This window comes from Malus sylvestris, chromosome 3, assembly GCF_916048215.2.
Source record: "Malus sylvestris chromosome 3, drMalSylv7.2, whole genome shotgun sequence".
Lineage (NCBI taxonomy): Eukaryota > Viridiplantae > Streptophyta > Magnoliopsida > Rosales > Rosaceae > Malus > Malus sylvestris.
Window position 1 is genome coordinate 5,881,713 of NC_062262.1, and position 20,901 is coordinate 5,902,613.

The following is a 20,901-nucleotide window of genomic DNA, read 5'->3' on the forward strand; positions in this document are numbered from 1 at the left end:
AAACTTTGTGTACCACGCCGAAAATATTATTCTCCCGCGAAAAGGTTTGGATAATCCGAAGCAGCGCGGGTCATACATTAGGGTCAATTTAAACGGGTCTCCTCTGCACGACTGTCGTCTGCAAGAAATGAACGGTCAAAACCCACAGCGCCGCCGCCCTACGCAGCCGAGGCAGCAGCAGCAGCACAAGAACAACTACTTCACAGTCTAAATCAAATCCCTATCCCGGATAATGCTATCCCTCCGCTTCCCTGTTCCAATCCAGAACGCTCTCACTCCCTCCAATCCCAGATTCTCGCGCAATCAAACACCCAGAAGAATCCGATCACATCCGCGCCTATCCAACTCTCTCTCTCTTCATTGCGCAACCGCAACCGATGCGGTTGTTCACAGGGAAGAGAGCAGAGAGCAATTTAATGACCGATTTGCCCCTGGTGTACACTTCCGGCCGGATGACGAGCCGTTGCCGGCGGGCCTACGGAGAGAGTTGATGCCAAGACACGTGGCCGTGATCATGGACGGCAACGTGAGGTGGGAGAGGCGGAGGGGGCTGCCGGCCGGGTCGGGTCACGAGGCGGGTGCGCATTCGCTGAGAGGGCTCGTTGAGCTGTGCTGTAAATGGGGGATTAGGGTTCTCACTGTTTTTGCGTTTTCTTTTGATAATTGGACTCGGCCAAAGGTCAGTTCTTCAGAACTCAGAAGCAAGAAAAGTGCTTTCTGATGTAAAGTGCTTTTTTTGTTTCTTTTTGGAACTGTGGAATGATTTGGCTTGGTTATAATGTAGGTGGAGGTTGAATTTCTGCTGGATTTGTTTGAGAAGATGATTAGCTCCGAAATTGACGATTTTGCAAGGTAGCACATTTATGTTCGAATTCATTGTTACTTGTTTGAATTCATCACATTTCTGCATAGGTTTTGCTGGGATGTGCTGCACCTTGAAATGTTTTTCCCATTTTTTGTGAGCTTTGAAACTATTTTTACTTCCTAGGGATTTTTATTGCACTAAAAACTTGAATTGCACATTTTTGTGCTGTGGCCGAAAACTCCTAACCTGAACTGGTTCCGGTGAACCTAATTGTATATTGTCTTGTTATGGCGTTAATCGTTAGAATGTATTCGTTGAAAACTCTCTGGCAAGTTGAGACCTGCTAGATTGAATGGGTGGCTGGTGCACTCAATCTCAATGAGGTACTGAGTTACACTGTGTTAAAACATCTGATTTGGTTTTATTTGCTTTGACAGCGAAGGTATTCGAATATCAATCATTGGGGATTCGTCAAAGCTCCCTGACCCTTTACCGAAACTGATAAGTGATGCGGAGGAGAGAACGAAGGACAACTCTAGACTTCAACTAATTGTGGCAGTGAGCTACAGTGGAAAATATGATGTTGTGCAAGCATGCAAAAGTATTTCTCAAAAGGTAAAAGATGGCGTTATTGAAGTAGACGATATCAATGAAAGCCTCATTGAACAAGAACTAGAAACTAACTGTACCGAGTTTCCCTACCCTGATCTGCTAATACGAACAAGTGGCGAACTCAGAGTCAGTAACTTCTTGTTGTGGCAGTTGGCCTACACGGAACTTTTCTTTGCATCGGCACTTTGGCCTGATTTTGGGAAGTCTGAGTTTGTGGAGGCCTTGGTTTCCTTTCAGCAGAGGCAGAGGCGTTATGGTGGAAGAGATCTATAAGTGACGAAATTGTATTTCCTTGCAGCAGAGGCAGCGGCAGAGGTGTTGTGTAAATATCAGCATCATATGCTGGTTGCACATGTAATGAATATTCTTTCTTGATCTAATTGTCTCAGTCCCTGTATCAGTAGTTGCATCAAATATTTATGAATCTATGTAGCATGTGCGTGTCTGCCCTTCTACCTGGTTGTTTCCTAGTTATGGCTTTACCAACGGTAAATTAGTGTCATCATGGTCATAGAATGAATCGTTCATACTCTGTAATTCTATTGTTTCTCCATATCTTCTCTTTCATCTGATTATTTCAGATTTACAGGCACTTCCGATTATTAATTTTACCTGGGTTTGTCCATGAGCAGATAGCATGAAGACTTTGTTTTGCAGGAGCAAGAAGATTATGTAAAGCATTATCTCTCGTTCAAATGGTAAGGCAAACAAATTAACAGTTTGCTGTAAACATTACTTTTTTAGTCCATTTTGCGTTAATCTTACGCTCTAAAAGTAATTATTGCTCCACATTGTAGCACAGTTGTGTACTTCCTGTTTGATTAATTACACCATTGGTGCTTGTAGCTATGATTTTTTTCGTCATACTGTAAGGTGAATATTCATAACTCCTTGTTCGCAAGGATAGATTCTACAGTACACAGTTTGGGCTAAACAATTCTACTGCTAGCAAATTGCTCAAAATTATCGGTTTCACTTACCAGGGGGCCGGGGCATTGATAATTGCTTATTCTGAAAGATGTTGTGTCGTCTATTACTATTATCCAGAGCGTGGATACATAATCATCATGTTTGATTAGGAGCCGCCTCATGCATAATGCTGTGGAGGTTCCTGAGTAGCGTGAAAGCCGGATTGTCAAACTGAATTATATGCAGTCATTTAGCTGATCTCTTCATTTATGTTCTACTTAATCCTGGCATCCTGCATTAGTTTAATGACAAAAACAGCAATTATGACAGCCAACCATGCTTATAGGTCTCCCTTGAGAGAGGCCTTTTTTTTTTGGTAATTCCATCAGTCTTTGCACCGATCCATTTAACTTGGTTTCCACAAAACACCATGCTCCAGGGAAGATTGCAGATCCTGGACAAGAGCAAGGATACTTGTTCCCCAAGGTATGTGGCTTTTGATTATGTCTTTTTTTTTCTTATGGTTTGTAATGATACGATAAAATCATCAGTATGAGAAGCAGCCACTCTGGTCTAGAACGTCTTTCCGCTAGAGTTGGCCGAAATATGTACTCGAAATGTGGCTATGGTATCTGATTACTCGGAAGAGAAGGAGAAAAATGAAAATGGACGAAACCGACAAGGGGCGTCCCTTTCCTTCCTGCTACAGAAGCATCCCTGATTGAACAATAATGTGGTGGATAGCAGGCCCCTAACAAGGGAGATGTTACTAATAAAGTACAGTTAGGTGTGTACTTTGTTTTTTTATTGCTGTTGCCATTTGGTCAGGTACGTTGAAGGTTAAAGAAGAAGGTGGGTGAGATGCGAAGGGCAGTTGGCTGAGATATTGGTTGCACTTGTAGTCTGTTATGTGGTTGTCCTACGTGAGGACGTCTAGATGAATACAACAAAGGAAGTAATTCTAACTCCCGGCTCATCTCTTTGCACCCATGCTCTTGGTTCTAAGTTCTAACCACAAGATCGAATAAATCAATGGTAAATTAAGAGGAAAACTAATGAAAAGGGTTTGAAAACTTTGAGTTTTAACGATAAGGACAAAATAAAGGGTAAAGTGAATAGTATCAGAATTGACTTTTTAATGTAAAAATATGGTTTTTCGTTAAAATGAACAGTACCGGGAACTTTTCGTTAAAGTTCTCTAAATTAAGAGTACAAAACAAGAACGCAAAAATCCAATAAACACGTCTACACCCACTTCTTATCAGATGAAGGAAGACGGATTCTTGATCGTTTCTATTGATGCGACGATATTAGGTCTTTGCCCCCAAGGAGTTAGATTGCAAGGGCGTATCTGGTGGTATCGTATGTAAGATCACGGCCGCATGTAAGAGTGGGAACTGCAGAGAGACGTGGAAACACCCGGTCTCAACCCGGCATCAGATACAAGTTATAATTCGGAAAGACGTGGAACATGTAAAATGTACCTAACGAACATTATAATTCATAAAAATTGTTCGCTACCAACAAGAAATAAAAAATATTAAGAGCTGTTAAATGAGCATTAATGTTGTGCAGATGAGTTGGTGGGTATCTCATTGAGTTATCCCCTCTAGGCCACTGTTCGAGGCCGCCACGGCCCCAATTTTTCATTAATTCTGCACAGCGTTTGTGTCGTACATGGGCTCCGCGCGCGTCAGCTAGGTCATCAATACAGCAATATATATGGGTACCACCAATAATTTTTTTTTGTACTTTATAGCATGAGAAAGTTTCCAGAAAAACTACAAATTGTAATAATTCTCCCGCTAAATTGGCCTCTGCGTACGAGTGTCCAAGTGTCTTCCAACGCTGCGAGGCTTAACGTTCAAACTCACGGAGGAGACGACGACGTAACAGTCCGCAGCATCATGTTCCTGTCCCTGAGCTCTCCTATCCCAATCGAGAACGCCCTCATTCCCTTCAAACCGAGGTCCTCCCGCTCGCAAACACCCGGAATCCGATCACATCCACTCCCCTCAAATCCACTCTCTCTTCCTCGCTCAGCAGCAGCTGCTGCGGCTTTCAAGGAAGAGACGAGACAGTTTGCCCCTGGCGGAGACTTCCCGCCGGATGAGGAGTCGCTGCCCGCGGGTCTCCGGCGAGATTTGATGCCGAAGCACGTGGCGGTGATCATGGACGGTAACGTGAGGTGGGAGAAGCGGAGGGGGTTGCCGGCTGGGTCCGGTCACCAGGCCGGTGTACGGTCGGTCAGAGAGCTCATTGAGCTGAGCTCCAAATGGGGAATTGGAGTTCTCACTGTTTTTGCCTTTTCGTATGATAATTGGAATCGGTCCAAGGTCAGTTGTTCTCAAGCTTAGAAAGTGCTTGCTTTACATTTTTGGTTGAAAGACGTGATGTATTCATGATCTGCACTTGTAGCGTTGTAGGTTGGAGGTTTTAAGTTCAAATCTTGTAAAATGACAACTTCAATACTAAGTGTTTGTTTGATAGAGTTCAACTAAAGACAACGATGGATCCAGAGTATAACATTGGGTGGTTATAATTAAGGGAACTTTAACGAAAAGCTTCCGGTATTGTTCACTTTAACGAAAAACCACATTTTTACACTAAAAAGTCAATCATGTACTATTCACTTTACCCTTTATTTTGTCCTTATCATTAAAACTCAAACGTTTCAAGCCATTTTCATTAGTTTTCCTTATAATTAAAGCATGCTAGTCAGGTGACATACTAGGATCTAGCGCCTTTGCCCCTAGATGAAGCATAGGTGGACTATGGATCCAGGAGTCCAACATCGGGTGGTTATAATTAAAGTATGCTAGTCGGGTGATGGACTAGGATATAGCGCCTATGCGCTTAGATGAGACGTAGGCGGACTAGGTGAATTTAAGTAAACTTATTATATATCATACAAATAAGTGTCTATTTACACTTAAAAAACTATACTTGTGTTGAGAATTTGAGTTTATTATTTTAATTAAATTTATCATTTAACATATTACATACAAAAATATCATAATTTTTGCTTTAGTATTTTAGTGAATTTGATAGTATGAGATGAAAGTTCAAGTGATTACGAGTTTGTTGTACTTTACGAAATAGTTTTTGATTGATTTCTTATTTAATTCCAGATTGGAATAGGTGCAATCTGAGCACTCCTAAAACTGAAAAGTTCTCCGAATTTTGTGAGAATGGCTGTGTCAGATATGGTTTATCGTCCATGCAAGGATGGTGTACCACAATGGAGGACGTTGTGAGTGCATTAAACTTTTCTCTTCCTATTAGAAGTTTTCAGAACATAAAATTCTTTTATGTCTATTCTCAGAAGATTCTAGTGTTGTATCCTTTTCCGTCTTTATTTAGCACGCTATAGTTTGGATTCAACTGAATATGATTTTACTTGACATGTTCAATTGACTGCATAGATCTAATTCCATTGGCGGATTGTTATCTGTCCTTAGTATGAATGCATCAGTAAACATTTTTTGTTTCACCATTGAAAACATATATAATAGAGAATTTATTTACTTTTTGATGGACATACTAGAGAATTCGTAAACATGCTAATAGAAAATACTCTTGTAAGCACTAGAGAATGATGTTATTCATGCAGTTACGCCTGAAACAGTTGGTTCCCGGCGCAACGCGCGGGCTTATTACCTAGTATATACTACACTTTAGAGTATATAAAAATATGTAAGATTAAATTTACAAGTAAAAATGGAAATATAAAATGTTAAAATCCCTTAAAAATACAGAAATACAATCATAGAATTCATAATTATTTATGTACAAACGTTATATTATGAAACATAAACAATTAAATACTATTAGACTGCGAGCATTCAATTCAAAACCGATTGGTAATGGATGAAGAGGCTCACGATCATTCAAATTATTATCCATAACTTTTATTCGACTATTTCCTGAGAAGCAGCCGATCATCACGAGCTATATGTTTAATATAACAAATCAACAAAGAAATAAAAGATGTTTCATACACAACTGGTAGAAGAACAGAGTCGATCTCACACAGCATCCGCTGTAGATTCCTCAGAACTGAACTGCTCCCAATCCGGCCTCTCGTTGCGCTCGGATCTTTAAAAACAAAGAAAGAAACAATGATGAGTTGGTAGAATTTTAAGTTGAGAACAAGTTAACTACACTAGAGAATTCCAGTTGATGCAACAGATGTATGCCATTGCCATCTTCGATTATTAACAGATTAATATTAGCTGACGGAGTTTGTACCTGATTAGTGAGATGGAGGCATCTACCACATATCTACCAAGTTAACAGAAGCGACATGTTTGATCTTGTCAAAATCCTTTCCTCCTTTCCGAAGTGCACTACAGAATTCAGGGGGCATTATGATGGCTAATTCCTCGAGTTTTTCAATATATCGAAGCCCATCTGGAGCTTCCTTCAACTCGGAGCAAAATGTAACTTGCAGTCTGCGGAGGCAATTCATGGCTCCTTCCTCCACCCTCCACTCCTTTAGTTGAGATATCATAGAAATGGAAAGGAATTCGAGACAAGGAAAGCCTTGTTTGGAGAAGACAAGTATTGGAATCTCCAAAGTGACGTCCCAAAGCCAAAGAAATTTCAAATGCGGCAGCTGCTCTAGTATTTTTATGTGCTCGTCCATGCGAGAAGTTCCGTAGAGCTTTATCTGGGTCAGGTTTGGATATTCCAGGAGGTCTTTCGGTAACTCTGCAATTGGCCCTTCAAGTTTCAGCTTGTATATATTACGACAGCTTAGTAGAATCCTTACCGAAACCTGTACCTCAGTTGAAGATTCCAGAGACAACCACTGAAGACGGTTGGATTGTATGGTTTCAGAATCAACGATATTCATCTCATCTTCCGGTGGTTCTATAACGATGGACATTTTCCTAAGATTGGCTAATCCAGCAAGATCACTCAAACGACAATCACAGTTCGAAGCATTGACTAATGTCTGCAAATTTCCAAGAGTAGCCAATGGCAAGACTCTCTTCTCTGCTGCTCTGAGTCCGAACCCTAGAGCTGGTAAATATAAGTGTCTCAATTGTCCCAAATGTCGAATCACATTGTGCAGATTTCTGAAACTCCTTTTCATCTCTTTAAGCTCGTAGCAACGTAAATCTAGAGTTTGCAAACATACCAACTTAGACATAGATGATGGAAATCGTGTTACGACACAACCCTCTAGACTGAAAAACCTCAAGTGCACTAGATTCCCAATTGTGCTCGGTAGCTCTACTTCTCTTCCAAACACTTTGAAGCTCAAAACTCTAAGCAATTTGATATTCTGGAACCATTGTTCAATTGGTTTTCCAAACCATAGCCCATCTGACGTAAAGTATAACAAAGACCTAAGTTGACCATCTGTCGGGGGATTTAATATATCACCTATTTTGTCTAAATAGATGACATGTCTTCGAACTTTACCACTTGGTGATACCGGGGTTGCCCCGGCAAAAGAATCTGAAATATGGAAAAAATTCTCATGTTTCGCCTTTAACAAGCACAGATCTCGCATAAGATCATGGAGGCGACAAGATTTAATCTTATTGGTTGAACCATGATGTCCAACTTGAACCATACATCTTATGACCAACTCATTTAAGCAATTGTATGCCACATCTTCCAACAATTCTCCAGATGCTGAATAGATAAAACCTTCTGCAATCCACAATTGAATCAATCTTTTCACTGGTATCTCACGATCCTCAGGAAAATGACCCAAGTATAGGAAGCAGGGTTTTAAATGATATGGTAAGCTCTCATAGCTCAATGCCAATACACGTGAGGTACCTTCACTATTTTCACCTTTGTACCGTGATTCAAGGTCTGTGCCTCTCCCTATGTATGCGCCAACATTCTTTTGCACAGTCTTCCAATCTTCAACTGTTTCTTTTCTAGCTAGAAGTCCTGCAAGCACGACGATAGCCAATGGTGAACCCCCGCAATGTTTAAGCATCTCCTTCCCTAGTTCTTCCTTCTTTCTGTCGACTTCCGACTCTGGTTAAAGAACAGAAATTCCGAATAAATTAACTGCACTTGCCATATATTGCAAAACATACAACACTTAATATGACATTCCAAAAGTATGCACGCTTGCTAGTAACAAATGTCCATCTCCAATGTCCATCTGCCCTTCGGCAAATATTGATCGATCTTCACTACATTAACACTAACAGTGCAACTGACTGACATTCCTACTGGAGAAACGCATTGAGTGATGCCTAGACGTACACTTTTTCAGTTAAATAGAATGTTCAGTTTGTTAGGAATTGGTTCGTCAATTTCTACTTTGTTTAGGATTGTATTAGGAAAGCTAATGTGCACAAATTCTTGTCCTACAAGGGTTAAGAAAGAATTAAGTTTTCTTATACAAAGTTTAAACCCATAAATTTTGAAGGTCTAGCTACCATATTATTACCCACAAGGGTAAAGGAACAGTACCACTGCTGGATAATTGGAAAGTCCCTGTGTGTCAACCTCTGTGCTTCGTGGCAAGGTAGACTAGCAAACATGCCCAACCTTTACTCACATTCGAGAAAACACTCCCAATAAGATTGCTTGCTCCAAAATCGAAGAGGCACCGTCCTCCGAATCTCGAGAGCCAGACTCCCAACATGACTACTTTCTTAAAAATCGAAGAGAAGCTTCGTGGCAAGGTAGACTAGCAAACATGCCCAACCTTTACTCACATTCGAGAAAACACTCCCAACAAGATTGCTTGCTCCAAAATCGAAGAGGCACCGCCCTCCGAATCTCGAGAGCCAGACTCCCAACATGATTACTTTCTCAAAAATCGAAGAGACACTGCTCCCCGAATCTTCGAGAGCCAGACCCCCAGCATGATTGCTTTCTCAAAAATCGATGAGGCATCGTTCTCCGAATCAATCGAAGAGGCGCTCGCTTTCTCAAAAGCTGGGCTGCTCAGAGACCACGAGGGCCAATCTCAGAAATCGAAGAGGCACCTACTTTTCTAGCCTTGTCAGCACCTGTCACACGCACACTCAGCTTTGCAGAAATTATGGGCATTCTGTCGAAGACTTCTGGTGAAGTAGAAAGCACATGAATCTTACTGTTCAATCACCCACTTCCCACACGCAACAATAGCTCATGGGTACCACATATAACTTTGCCAAAGTTCTCTGCCAAAGTTGAGCACGTGAAGCTTGCAGCTCCCACTACATCGCTCTGACCAAGAAAGGTAAAAGAATAGCAAAGAAACAGCACTAACAAAGTTTAGACACATAAATTTTGAAGGTCTAGCTACCATATTATTACCCACAAGGGTAAAGGAACAGTACCACTGCTGGATAATTGGAAAGTCCCTGTGTGTCAACCTCTGTGCTTCGTGGCAAGGTAGACTAGCAAACATGCCCAACCTTTACTCACATTCGAGAAAACACTCCCAACAAGATTGCTTGCTCCAAAATCGAAGAGGCACCGTCCTCCGAATCTCGAGAGCCAGACTCCCAACATGACTACTTTCTCAAAATCGAAGAGAGGGTAAAGGAACAGTACCATTGCTGGATAATTGGAAAGTCCCTGTGTGTCAACCTTTGTGCTTCGTGGCAAGGTAGACTAGCAAACATGCCCAACCTTTACTCACATTCAAGACAACACTCCCAACAAGATTGCTTGCTCCAAAATCGAAGAGGCACCGCCCTTCGAATCTCGAGAGCCAGACTCCCAACATGATTACTTCCTCAAAAATCGAAGAGACACTGCTCTCCGAATCTCGAGAGTCAGACCCCCAACATGATTGCTTTCTCAAAAATCGAAGAGGCATCGTTCTCCGAATCTCGAGAACCAGATACCACAGACCACTTTTTCAAAGTGCTCTGACAGAGTTAAAACATGTGAAACTGGCAGCTCCCACTACCGTGCTATGACCAAGCAGGGTAAAGGAATAGCATTACTACTTGTTGTTAGGAAGACTCCTATATATGTCGACCTCCATCCCCAACGGACAGGCAGACCTGCAAAAATGCTCAACCCTTCATCATATCTGAGAGGGCACTCCCAACGAAGCCTTTCGAAATATTCAGCTTTCTTTCCCCCCGATAATACCTCTGCAAACAAGCTATACTAGAGCAAGAATATCTCATATCATCAGGGTTAAAAGCAAGAGTATCCCATATCATGCTTTTTCCCTGTCTTTTCCTTTGGCCTTGTTTTTACCTGCAAGACAAGGAGAAATAGAGCAATCAGTCAGCACTTGGAATCAAGCTTCCAGCCAGGAACTGACTGCCTGGAACCCCTTACCTGATTACTTACCTGGCATTGCTCTCGAGTACTCATCTTCAACATCTTATGTTTCCAGGGAAGATTCCGCATCTGCTTGAGGAACAGATAGGGCAAGTGCGAAGGATACAAGGAAGCATGTGGAGACAAGCGTAACAGCACACGTGCCGATACATCCATTACTCTGTCAAAAGCAAAAGTATCCCATATCAGCAGGGTGGAACGTACTCTAGATTTGATGGACTTGTTTTGATCCTCAAATTCTTCAGTCGGCCTTATACTCTGGAGGAAACCAGAAAACCCTCCAGCTCAGTTCAAGAATAAGCCTGTGGAAAGTTACTTCTTCAAAAGCAAAAGTATCTCATATCATCTCTTCTCATTTTTCTTCTCTTTATCCTTCATGCTGCTGCAAGATGGGGAGAAGGTGAACAATCAGTCGGAGCTCTGATTGCTTACCTTGTCTGTCACCTCTTTCAGCAGACCCCCTAGCTCGGCGACTTGGGGGACTCCTACTACATGGTTTGTATCGCGCTTGACCAAGCCTGAAACTACAAGTAAGCTTCAAGTGAAATTGATACATTACCTTGTGCATCTCCACCAGTTAAAGATACCACCCCTGGATGGAGGAAGAGTACTTCCAGAGAAGATGCCACATCTACCTATGAGACAGATAAGGCAAGTCAAGACGACACCACACTCCGATACTTAGAAGTTTCGTGATTACGAGATCATTCTCCCACAATATTTCCTAATGTCATTTGTACTAAATCATTCACTTGTACTCACTAAAGGAGAGCTTGAACCTATGTACTTGTGTAAACCCTTCACAATTAATGAGAACTCTTCTATTCCGTGGACGTAGCCAATCTGGGTGAACCACGTACATCTTGTGTTTGCTTTCCTATCTCTATCCATTTATATACTTATCCACACTAATGACCGGAGCAATCTAGCGAAGATCACAAAAAGCGACCGTTTTCGCTACCTAGGATCTATCTTGCAAGAGAACGGAGAATTAGATGGAGATCTCAACCATAGAATACGAGCTGGATGGATGAAGTGTAAGAATGCATCCGGCGTGTTGTGTGACCGTCGTAGGCCACTGAAGCTCAAGGGAAAATTTTATAGGACGGCAATAAGGCCAGCGATGTTGTATGGCACAGAATGTTGGGCGGTGAAGCATCAACACGTACACAAAATGGGTGTAGCGGAGATGAGGATGCTTCGTGGGATGTGTGGGCACACGAGAAATGATAAGATTGGGAATGAGGATATCCGAGGTAAAGTAGGAGTAGCCGAAATTGTAGGAAAGATGAGAGAAAATCGGCTCCGGTGATTTGGACATGTGCAAAGAAGGCCGACTGACGCTCCGGTTCGAAGATGTGACTACGGGACAGAGGTTCAGGGCCGAAGGGGTAGAGGAAGACCTAGGAAAACTTTGGAAGAGACTCTAAGAAAAGACTTAGAGTACTTGGATCTAACGGAGGACATGACACAAAACCGAGCGCAATGGCGTTCTAGGATTCATATAGCCGACCCCACTTAGTGGGAAAAGGCTTTGTTGTTGTTGTTGTTGTTGTATACAATTAGATTAGGAATCCTAGAAGCAGAATTGGAATAGGAAAGAAAATGTATATTCCAATCCCATATAGAATAGGAAACCTAATAGAAAATAGGCATGTAAACCACGCCCTATACTTATAAACATGGTGTGGCAAGGCTGAAAACCAAGCAGAAAAACAGAGACAACCAAGAGAGGAGAGAGAGGTTAGTTATAGGGTTTGTAAAAGTAGTGTGTACTTTATTATTAATCAAAGAAGCCGTGGTTTCTCTATCCAGATAGAGAAACCACAATTAGATGTAGGCAAAAATATGCCGAATCAACAAAAATCTTGTGTGTTTCTAGTTATTCTTTATTTGCTAAGTTTAGTCTATTGCGTCTTACATCAAAGAGCAACATTCAGAGGAGAATCACAATTATAACACAGTTTTAGTTTTGTATCTTAATGCTAATACATTTATGAGTAGTTTGAAAGTTTTCTTCTCACCATGAATGACATGATATGCACAGCACAATGTATAATTAGCAGTTTAAGAAAATATCTGTGCATAAATTCTAGATTTTTGTTTCAATGCACTGCCAAATGGAGTAACGTAATATCTAACAATGCTCAGTTGATTAATACGAAAAGTAAAGATGAAGAGGTTGGTTGAGAAAATACTTGTGTTATCTCTTCCAGACGTTACTATCTTCTTGAATAGTTCCCAGCTTTCAGCATCATTCAGGGGCCGAATTGGGTGCAAGTAAACACTTTCATGCGCCTCCGAAACAACTTCTTTGTTGCGAGTGGTGATGAGTACTCGACTTCCTGTTTCCTCATTCATTGGAAATCCAGCTCTTAAAGATTTCCATGCATCACGAGTCCATATGTCATCAAGAACCACTAAACATTTCTTCTTTCGTTGCAGTACACAAAGCTCCCCAGCAATTTGATCGCTTTCTATTTTTTCAATTTTGTCCTTGTCGGCATCAGATGTAAGTTGAACAAAAATTTTCTTCCACACATCTTCCTTTTGAAATTGTTGAGTTACACATACCCAAGCAAAACAATCAAATTCGGGCCTAACATCCTTATGATTATTAAGCTGTTTTGCAAGGGTGGTCTTCCCCAAACCGCCCATCCCCCAAATAGAAACAACTTGGTATTTTTTTTTCACCAAATTTTCGGCCAACAGGTCAATCTCTTCCTTTAACCCAACAAAATGATGTTCAACAACATGAGAATAAGTTAACCGATAATCTTGTTGCCTCTCAAAAGAAGTAGCACTTACACTCCCGCCTATTTGCCTTGCTATGCTATAACCTTCTAAGCTCGATTTCAGCTTAGAAAGTTCGGTCGCAATGTTCTCAATCTTCGACCCTATCTTGTGACGATTAATTCCTTCACTCAAGATACAAGCAGACCTTTTCAGAACAAGCACCATACTTCTTTTCCTCCCATAAGCCACTTTCAAGACAAAGGATTCAACGACATCCTCCAGATCATAAGCAGCATCTCTAATAATACCAACCCAATTACGTACTAATTCATCGTCTCCTTGTTTTGCATCTGCATCTTTCAGGTAGCCCCGCATCAAGTAGAGCTCGTTCTGTGCATGCTCAAATTGATCGCCGACTCCACTCAAGAACTTGGCTTCATTCACAAGGAGGCTTTTCAAGCCTTCGAGCACCATAGAAACGATCGCCTCAGCCATATTTCTGATGTATCTGATCTTCGCCAAAAGAAAAAGAAAACTAAGGAAGCTTTTTTTTCTTTTTCTCTTATGTATTTATGATTGATATGAGTGGAAAAGTACCCTCTTCCCTTCCATATATATAGTGTCAATATATTCTCTTCCCATCACATACAAGTAACGTATGTGATGCCTATTAACTCATCGGAGAAGGAATCTGCGGTTGGCTTGAGTGATTTGTCGCATGGATTGCTACCATGGAGTTCGAACTTTGATGGATTGGAAACCCTCCCAAGTAAAGTACGTGATGTGCCTGAGTGATTCGTCGCGTGGATTGCTACTATGGAATTCGAACTTAGATGGATTGGAAACCCTCCCAAGGAAAGTACGTGATGTGCATTTATTCATAAGTAAAGTAACATTTGGCTTTGGTTTTATCCTCTAAATTGAATACAATGTGTAACACATTGTCGCTACTCAACTTTTATGCACACTTCTTGTTAGTAAATTGTAGAAGAAGGCACTATGTGCAGACTAGTTGAACACTAATTGTGAGACCGGTGAAGATTACTTGCTAGTCAAGCATTGGCACTCGGTTTTTGTTCTCAAAACAAAAGCCAAACTAACAACAAAATATGTAGCTTTGATTTTCAATCTAAATTAGTCAATTAGTGCATAGTGTAGTGACAAAAATGTACCTCGAGGTACAGTTTAAGGATCAATCAATCAGCAAGCCAATCTAATTAACACAATACGTAATCATGAATCAGTGAACAAGAATACATATTTTATAACTATTTCGTTTTTAGTTTTGGATTTTCCTTTTGCGTGTTCGATATTTAGGGAAAGTATTAAAAAAAAACTGTTAAAAAGTAAATACGAAATAGTTATCAAACGAGCTCAAAAAGGTAAAGGAGGTTACTTTGCAAACTTTTTTTAGGCTAAGAGTAATGGGTGGGTGATTTCCATTTCCTTCTTTTCATCCAGAACCAGAACCTCCTCCACTTCCGCTTCATTTTCGCTCTCCGACGCACTGCCTTTATCAACGCAATTCTTCTAGTTTGTGGGATCTTTAACCAGGTGAAGTAGGAATTAAGGGATAAATATGAGAAACTAAATGAAAAAATTTGTAGAAATGATCTCTTGATTTTAATCCAATTAGAGAAATAGTTTCTCAACTTTAATCCAATTGGTTGGAGCAATTGTTCCTCAACTTTAACCCAATAGTAGCAATGATTATTCCAACACAACTCGTTTTGAAAGAAGTTTTGACGAAGTTGACGAAAGAACCATAGTTGCACGTTTTGAGGAGTTAAGAGACCATTAGTCATGAATTTTTAATTGAGGGACCATTACTCTAATTTGGTTAAAGTTGAGAGACCATTGCTACAATTTTCTCTATTTACAAATTACAAAAATAAAGTGTTCATGAAACATCAATGTTATGGTTGCCACCCATTTGTTTTCACGTGATGCTTCGGGTTTTCATTGTGAATCTACAAACAATATGAGAAAATAAGTAGAGAGTAATAGTAATAACATAAGTACCTTCAAAGTAGACAATTTGCCCATAGCAACACTTTTACTTGTAAATTAAGTATTTTGTCAATTCAAGCTAACAGTTTGTGATCATGTTTATGAAATAAGTAAATTGTGATACTGTACCTTAATTATATTCTTCAACTTTTTTCAGTTTGAGTGAGGTGTGATGGTTGTGGAACTTTTACAAAATCAGCTTTTAGATATATTTCAAATTAATGTAATAAAATGTACTGCAGTACATAACTTAAATTTTTTTTTTTATTATTATACCTTATTTAGGAGAAATGTATGGTTACGATTAATCTTCTTTCTGCTGCCGCATTTGTATAACTCTAAATAATTAATTGGTAAACACATTATAAAGAAAATAAAATATTGTGAAAGATATATAGGCATGATAAGTAGGATTATACCTAATTTGTTGAACTTTTTTGTGGGTTCGTATTATGTAAGGAGTAGTTGTAGTATTCATTTATGCTAAAGCAATTTTCATGCGCCACCAATATGTAATTGAATTACATTAGGCATCGATTGTGATATGATTGGTGATATGCTTCTCAATTACAACACTAAATTTAAATGATTTAGACCTAATTTGACGGGACTATTGATTTTTTTTGTCACTTACACTCGCATTAGGAACAAGAAAGAAACTAATTAAGTTCAAGCTTTGAAACACAATCCAACCTGCCTAAGAATTATTTGAGTGGGTTGGTTTGTTCATTTTCTTGGGTGGCAATGGGTTGAAAAAACTCCAACCCGAGTCTATTAAATTGACCAACGAATTGAAGTTCAACCCAACCAACCCATTCAATGTCCACCCATGTTGTCACCAATTCATTTTTTTCAAAGAGTAAAATGTAGCTATGGTCCATTAACTTTAACTCAATTGGAGCAATGATCCCTCAACTAAAAATCTATTACCATTGGTCCCTCAACTCATCAAAGCGTGCAGCTATGGTCCCTCAACTAAAAATCTATTACCATTGGTCCCTCAACTTTAATTCAACTGGAGAAATGTTCCCTTAACTTTAACCCAATTGTAGCAATGGTCCTTCCAACATTACTCGTTTTGACAAAAATTTTGACGTAGTTGACGAAAATGATCATAATTACACACTTTGATGAGTTGAGGGATCCTAATTGTATAAATGGTCATTCCAACATAACTTATTTTAACAAAATTGTGATGAAATTGATGAAAATGACTATAGCTACACATTTTGATAAGTTGAGGGACAAATGGTAATGAATTTTTAGTTGAGGGACCATTGCTCCAATTTGATTAAAGTTGAGGGATCATTGCTACAATTTACTCTTTTTCAAATTAACCAACTAATGTATTCCCTTACTAATTCTTATTTCACTCATATTGATTGCACATTGTTTAGCTTAGATGGTCTTGCTTTTTATCAGTAATTGATTTCACGTCTTCATAAATTTTTTTTTTTTTTTGAAAAGAGGATCAGTTGGTGGCTTTCTCAAGCAGTTTTCCTTTTTAGGGGTTGAGTAAACTTACAGAGGCATTTCAGCCTCCCATTAGCCACAATCATGTTAATAATTTTCGATAATGTTATATCGCCTAGCCTAGGAATCAATAGTGGTAAAACGAACCCTTTTTTTATCCACAAAGAGATACGAACTTAGAACCTCTCCAACTCTTATAAATGGTGTGCTTTAATGACTTGAAACGGCCGCATAAAAAATTTCTACACAAAATTAAAAGAGAAATTAGTCGAATGAGTTGAAATAATTAGTTCTAAGTATATCATCGATGTATAATAGTTGTATTGTTAATATTTTAATCGATGCGTCATTTATAACTAATTTCTTTTTCGAATAATGATATGGAGACCACATTTTAAATCACTTTTGTGTACCTTGTTATTGAGACAAGTGATGCATACAACCAACATTCAGTCAGATAAATTTATTAATTAATGTGACATATACACATCATTTGACCCGTCAAATAATACAGTCATGTGGTGTATTTCTTTCCATTAATTCAACTAGAATTTTATTTCATATCATTTAAACCTGTTTTTCAAATTAAAATATCAATATACAAAATTGAAGACTCATAAACCAAACTTTGTGTACCACGCCGAAAATATTATTCTCCCGCGAAAAGGTTTGGATAATCCGAAGCAGCGCGGGTCATACATTAGGGTCAATTTAAACGGGTCTCCTCTGCACGACTGTCGTCTGCAAGAAATGAACGGTCAAAACCCACAGCGCCGCCGCCCTACGCAGCCGAGGCAGCAGCAGCAGCACAAGAACAACTACTTCACAGTCTAAATCAAATCCCTATCCCGGATAATGCTATCCCTCCGCTTCCCTGTTCCAATCCAGAACGCTCTCACTCCCTCCAATCCCAGATTCTCGCGCAATCAAACACCCAGAAGAATCCGATCACATCCGCGCCTATCCAACTCTCTCTCTCTTCATTGCGCAACGGCAACCGATGCGGTTGTTCACAGGGAAGAGAGCAGAGAGCAATTTAATGACCGATTTGCCCCTGGTGTACACTTCCCGCCGGATGACGAGCCGTTGCCGGCGGGCCTACGGAGAGAGTTGATGCCAAGACACGTGGCCGTGATCATGGACGGCAACGTGAGGTGGGAGAGGCGGAGGGGGCTGCCGGTCGGGTCGGGTCACGAGGCGGGTGCGCAGTCGCTGAGAGGGCTCGTTGAGCTGTGCTGTAAATGGGGGATTAGGGTTCTCACTGTTTTCGCGTTTTCTTTTGATAATTGGACTCGGCCAAAGGTCAGTTGTTCAAAACTCAGAAGCAAGAAAAGTGCTTTTTGATGTAAAGTGCTTTTTTTGTTGTTGTTTTGGTGTTGTGTTTATTTTTGGAACTGTGGAATGATTTGGCTTGGTTATAATGTAGGTGGAGGTTGAATTTCTGCTGGATTTGTTTGAGAAGATGATTAGCTCTGAAATTGACGATTTTGCAAGGTAGCACATTTATGTTCGAATTCATTGTTACTTGTTTGAATTCATCACATTTCTGCATAGGTTTTGCTGGGATGTGCTGCAACTTGAAATGTTTTTCCCATTTTTTGTGAGCTTTGAAACTATTTTTACTTCCTAGGGATTTTTATTGCACTAAAAACTTGAATTGCACATTTTTGTGCTGTGGCCGAAAACTCCTAACCTGAACTGGTTCCGGTGAACCTAATTGTATATTGTCTTGTTATGGTGTTAATCGTTAGAATGTATTCGTTGAAAACTCTCTGGCAAGTTGAGACCTGCTAGATTGAATGGGTGGCTGGTGTACTCAATCTCAATGAGGTACTGAGTTACACTGTGTTAAAACATCTGATTTGGTTTCTATTTGCTTTGACAGCGAAGGTATTCAAATATCAATCATTGGGGATTCGTCAAAGCTCCCTGACCCTTTACCGAAACTGATAAGTGATGCGGAGGAGAGAACGAAGGACAACTCTAGACTCCAACTAATTGTGGCAGTGAGCTACAGCGGAAAATATGATGTTGTGCAAGCATGCAAAAGTATTTCTCAAAAGGTAAAAGATGGCGTTATTGAAGTGGACGATATCAATGAAAGCCTCATTGAACAAGAACTAGAAACTAACTGTACCGAGTTTCCCTACCCTGATCTGCTAATACGAACAAGTGGCGAACTCAGAGTCAGTAACTTCTTGTTGTGGCAGTTGGCCTACACGGAACTTTTCTTTGCATCGGCACTTTGGCCTGATTTTGGGAAGTCTGAGTTTGTGGAGGCCTTGGTTTCCTTTCAGCAGAGGCAGAGGCGTTATGGTGGAAGAGATCTATAAGTGACGAAATTGTATTTCCTTGCAGCAGAGGCAGCGGCAGAGGTGTTGTGTAAATATCAGTATCATATGCTGGTTGCACATGTAATGAATATTCTTTCTTGATCTAATTGTCTCAGTCCCTGTATCAGTAGTTGCATCAAATATTTATGAATCTATGTAGCATGTGTGTGTCTGCCCGTCTACCTGGTTGTTTCCTAGTTATGGCTTTACCAACGGTAAATTAGTGTCATCATGGTCATAGAATGAATCGTTCATACTCTGTAATTCTATTGTTTCTCCATATCTTCTCTTTCATCTGATTATTTCAGATTTACAGGCACTTCCTATTATTAATTTTACCCCGTTTGTCCATGAGCAGATAGCATGAAGACTTTGTTTTGCAGGAGCAAGAAGATTATGTAAAGCATTATCTCTCGTTCAAATGGTAAGGCAAACAAATTAACAGTTTGCTGTAAACATTACTTTTTTAGTCCATTTTGCGTTAATCTTACGCTCTAAAAGTAATTATTGCTCCACATTGTAGCACAGTTGTGTACTTCCTGTTTGATTAATTACACCATTGGTGCTTGTAGCTATGATTTTTTTCGTCATACTGTAAAGTGAATATTCATAACTCCTTGTTCGCAAGGATAGATTCTACAGTACACAGTTTGGGCTAAACAATTCTACTGCTAGCAAATTGCTCAAAATTATCGGTTTCACTTACCAGGGGGCCGGGGCATTGATAATTGCTTATTCTGAAAGATGTTGTGTCGTCTATTACTATTATACAGAGCGTGGATACATAATCATCATGTTTGATTAGGAGCCGCCTCATGCATAATGCTGTGGAGGTTCCTGAGTAGCGTGAATGCCGGATTGTCAAACTGAATTATATGCAGTCATTTAGCTGATCTCTTCATTTATGTTCTACTTAATCCTGGCATCCTGCATTAGTTTAATGACAAAAACAGCAATTATGACAGCCAACCATGCTTATAGGTCTCCCTTGAGAGAGGCCTTTGTTTTTTGGTAATTCCATCAGTCTTTGCACCGATCCATTTAACTTGGTTTCCACAAAACACCATGCTCCAGGGAAGATTGCAGATCCTGGACAAGAGCAAGGATACTTGTTTCCCAAGGTATGTGGCTTTTGATTATGTCTTTTTTTTTCTTATGGTTTGTAATGATATGATAAAATCATCAGTATGAGAAGCAGCCACTCTGGTCTAGAACGTCTTTCCGCTAGAGTTGGCCGAAATATGTACTCAAAATGTGGCTATGGTATCCGATTACTCGGAAGAGAAGGAGAAAAATGAAAATGGACGAAACCGACAAGGGGCGTCCCTTTCCTTCCTGCTACAGAAGCATCCCTGATTGAACAATAATGTGGTGGATAGCAGGCCCCTAACAAGGGAGATGTTACTAATACAGTACAGTTAGGTGTGTACTTTGTTTTTTTTATTGCTGTTGCCATTTGGTCAGGTACGTTGAAGGTTAAAGAAGAAAGTGGGTGAGATGCGAAGGGCAGTTGGCTGAGATATTGGTTGCACTTGTAGTCTGTTATGTGGTTGTCCTACGTGAGGACGTCTAGATGAATACAACAAAGGAAGTAATTCTAACTCCCGGCTCATCTCTTTGCACCCATGCTCTTGGTTCTAAGTTCTAACCACAAGATCAAATAAATCAACGGTAAATTAAGAGGAAAACTAATGAAAAGGGTTTGAAAACTTTGAGTTTTAACGATAAGGACAAAATAAAGGGTAAAGTGAA

The 20,901-nt window shown here is 40.0% G+C and overlaps 3 protein-coding genes and 1 long non-coding RNA gene across 20 annotated transcripts; 2 read left to right on the forward strand and 2 right to left on the reverse strand.

The window, feature by feature from the left end:
* The first annotated feature begins 20 nt into the window (after nucleotides 1–20).
* Nucleotides 21–20,761, forward strand: LOC126615340 (dehydrodolichyl diphosphate synthase 2-like). 17 transcript variants are annotated; one of them, XR_007620779.1, is made up of 6 exons: nucleotides 22–679; nucleotides 785–852; nucleotides 1,243–1,771; nucleotides 2,050–2,115; nucleotides 2,766–2,812; nucleotides 20,271–20,761. XR_007620779.1 is itself a non-coding variant. In XM_050283160.1 (4 exons), exons 1-4 carry the CDS (start codon nucleotides 233–235, stop codon nucleotides 1,688–1,690), a joined length of 816 nt encoding a protein of 271 aa, XP_050139117.1. In that variant the 5' UTR covers nucleotides 21–232; the 3' UTR covers nucleotides 1,691–1,872. The 17 variants fall into 17 exon arrangements, 2 of the variants coding, with proteins under 2 accessions (XP_050139117.1, XP_050139116.1); XR_007620783.1 differs by having other exon boundaries at nucleotides 20,614–20,761; XR_007620776.1 differs by lacking the exon at nucleotides 20,271–20,761 and adding an exon at nucleotides 2,878–3,302.
* LOC126615345 (probable disease resistance protein RF9) lies at nucleotides 6,054–13,936 on the reverse strand. The gene is made up of 3 exons (XM_050283169.1): nucleotides 12,796–13,936; nucleotides 6,578–8,332; nucleotides 6,054–6,424 (listed from the first exon to the last, which is right to left on the reverse strand). Exons 1-2 carry the CDS (start codon nucleotides 13,826–13,828, stop codon nucleotides 6,600–6,602), a joined length of 2,766 nt encoding a protein of 921 aa, XP_050139126.1. The 5' UTR covers nucleotides 13,829–13,936; the 3' UTR covers nucleotides 6,054–6,424; nucleotides 6,578–6,599.
* Nucleotides 9,393–10,605, reverse strand: LOC126615348 (uncharacterized). Its single transcript, XR_007620786.1, has 2 exons — nucleotides 9,887–10,605; nucleotides 9,393–9,669 (listed from the first exon to the last, which is right to left on the reverse strand). It is a non-coding gene; the product is annotated as an uncharacterized LOC126615348 (long non-coding RNA).
* Nucleotides 17,466–19,429, forward strand: LOC126615341 (dehydrodolichyl diphosphate synthase 2-like). Its single transcript, XM_050283161.1, has 3 exons — nucleotides 17,466–18,118; nucleotides 18,243–18,310; nucleotides 18,702–19,429. The coding sequence occupies exons 1-3, from the start codon at nucleotides 17,672–17,674 to the stop codon at nucleotides 19,147–19,149; spliced, it is 963 nt and encodes a 320-aa protein (XP_050139118.1). The 5' UTR covers nucleotides 17,466–17,671; the 3' UTR covers nucleotides 19,150–19,429.
* Nucleotides 20,762–20,901: the final 140 nt, after the last annotated feature.

Coding starts and splice junctions, on each gene's coding strand:
- LOC126615341 (XM_050283161.1), top strand. CDS start 17,672: ATGCTATCCCTCCGCTTCCCTGTTCCAATCCAGAACGCTCTCACTCCC. Junction 18,119..18,242: donor ATAATTGGACTCGGCCAAAG/GTCAGTTGTTCA, acceptor GTTATAATGTAG/GTGGAGGTTGAATTTCTGCT. Junction 18,311..18,701: donor GAAATTGACGATTTTGCAAG/GTAGCACATTTA, acceptor TTGCTTTGACAG/CGAAGGTATTCAAATATCAA.
- LOC126615340 (XM_050283159.1), top strand. CDS start 233: ATGCTATCCCTCCGCTTCCCTGTTCCAATCCAGAACGCTCTCACTCCC. Junction 680..784: donor ATAATTGGACTCGGCCAAAG/GTCAGTTCTTCA, acceptor GTTATAATGTAG/GTGGAGGTTGAATTTCTGCT. Junction 853..1,242: donor GAAATTGACGATTTTGCAAG/GTAGCACATTTA, acceptor TTGCTTTGACAG/CGAAGGTATTCGAATATCAA.
- LOC126615345 (XM_050283169.1), bottom strand. CDS start 13,828: ATGGCTGAGGCGATCGTTTCTATGGTGCTCGAAGGCTTGAAAAGCCTC. Junction 8,333..12,795: donor GTCTGGAAGAGATAACACAA/GTATTTTCTCAA, acceptor TTCTTTAACCAG/AGTCGGAAGTCGACAGAAAG.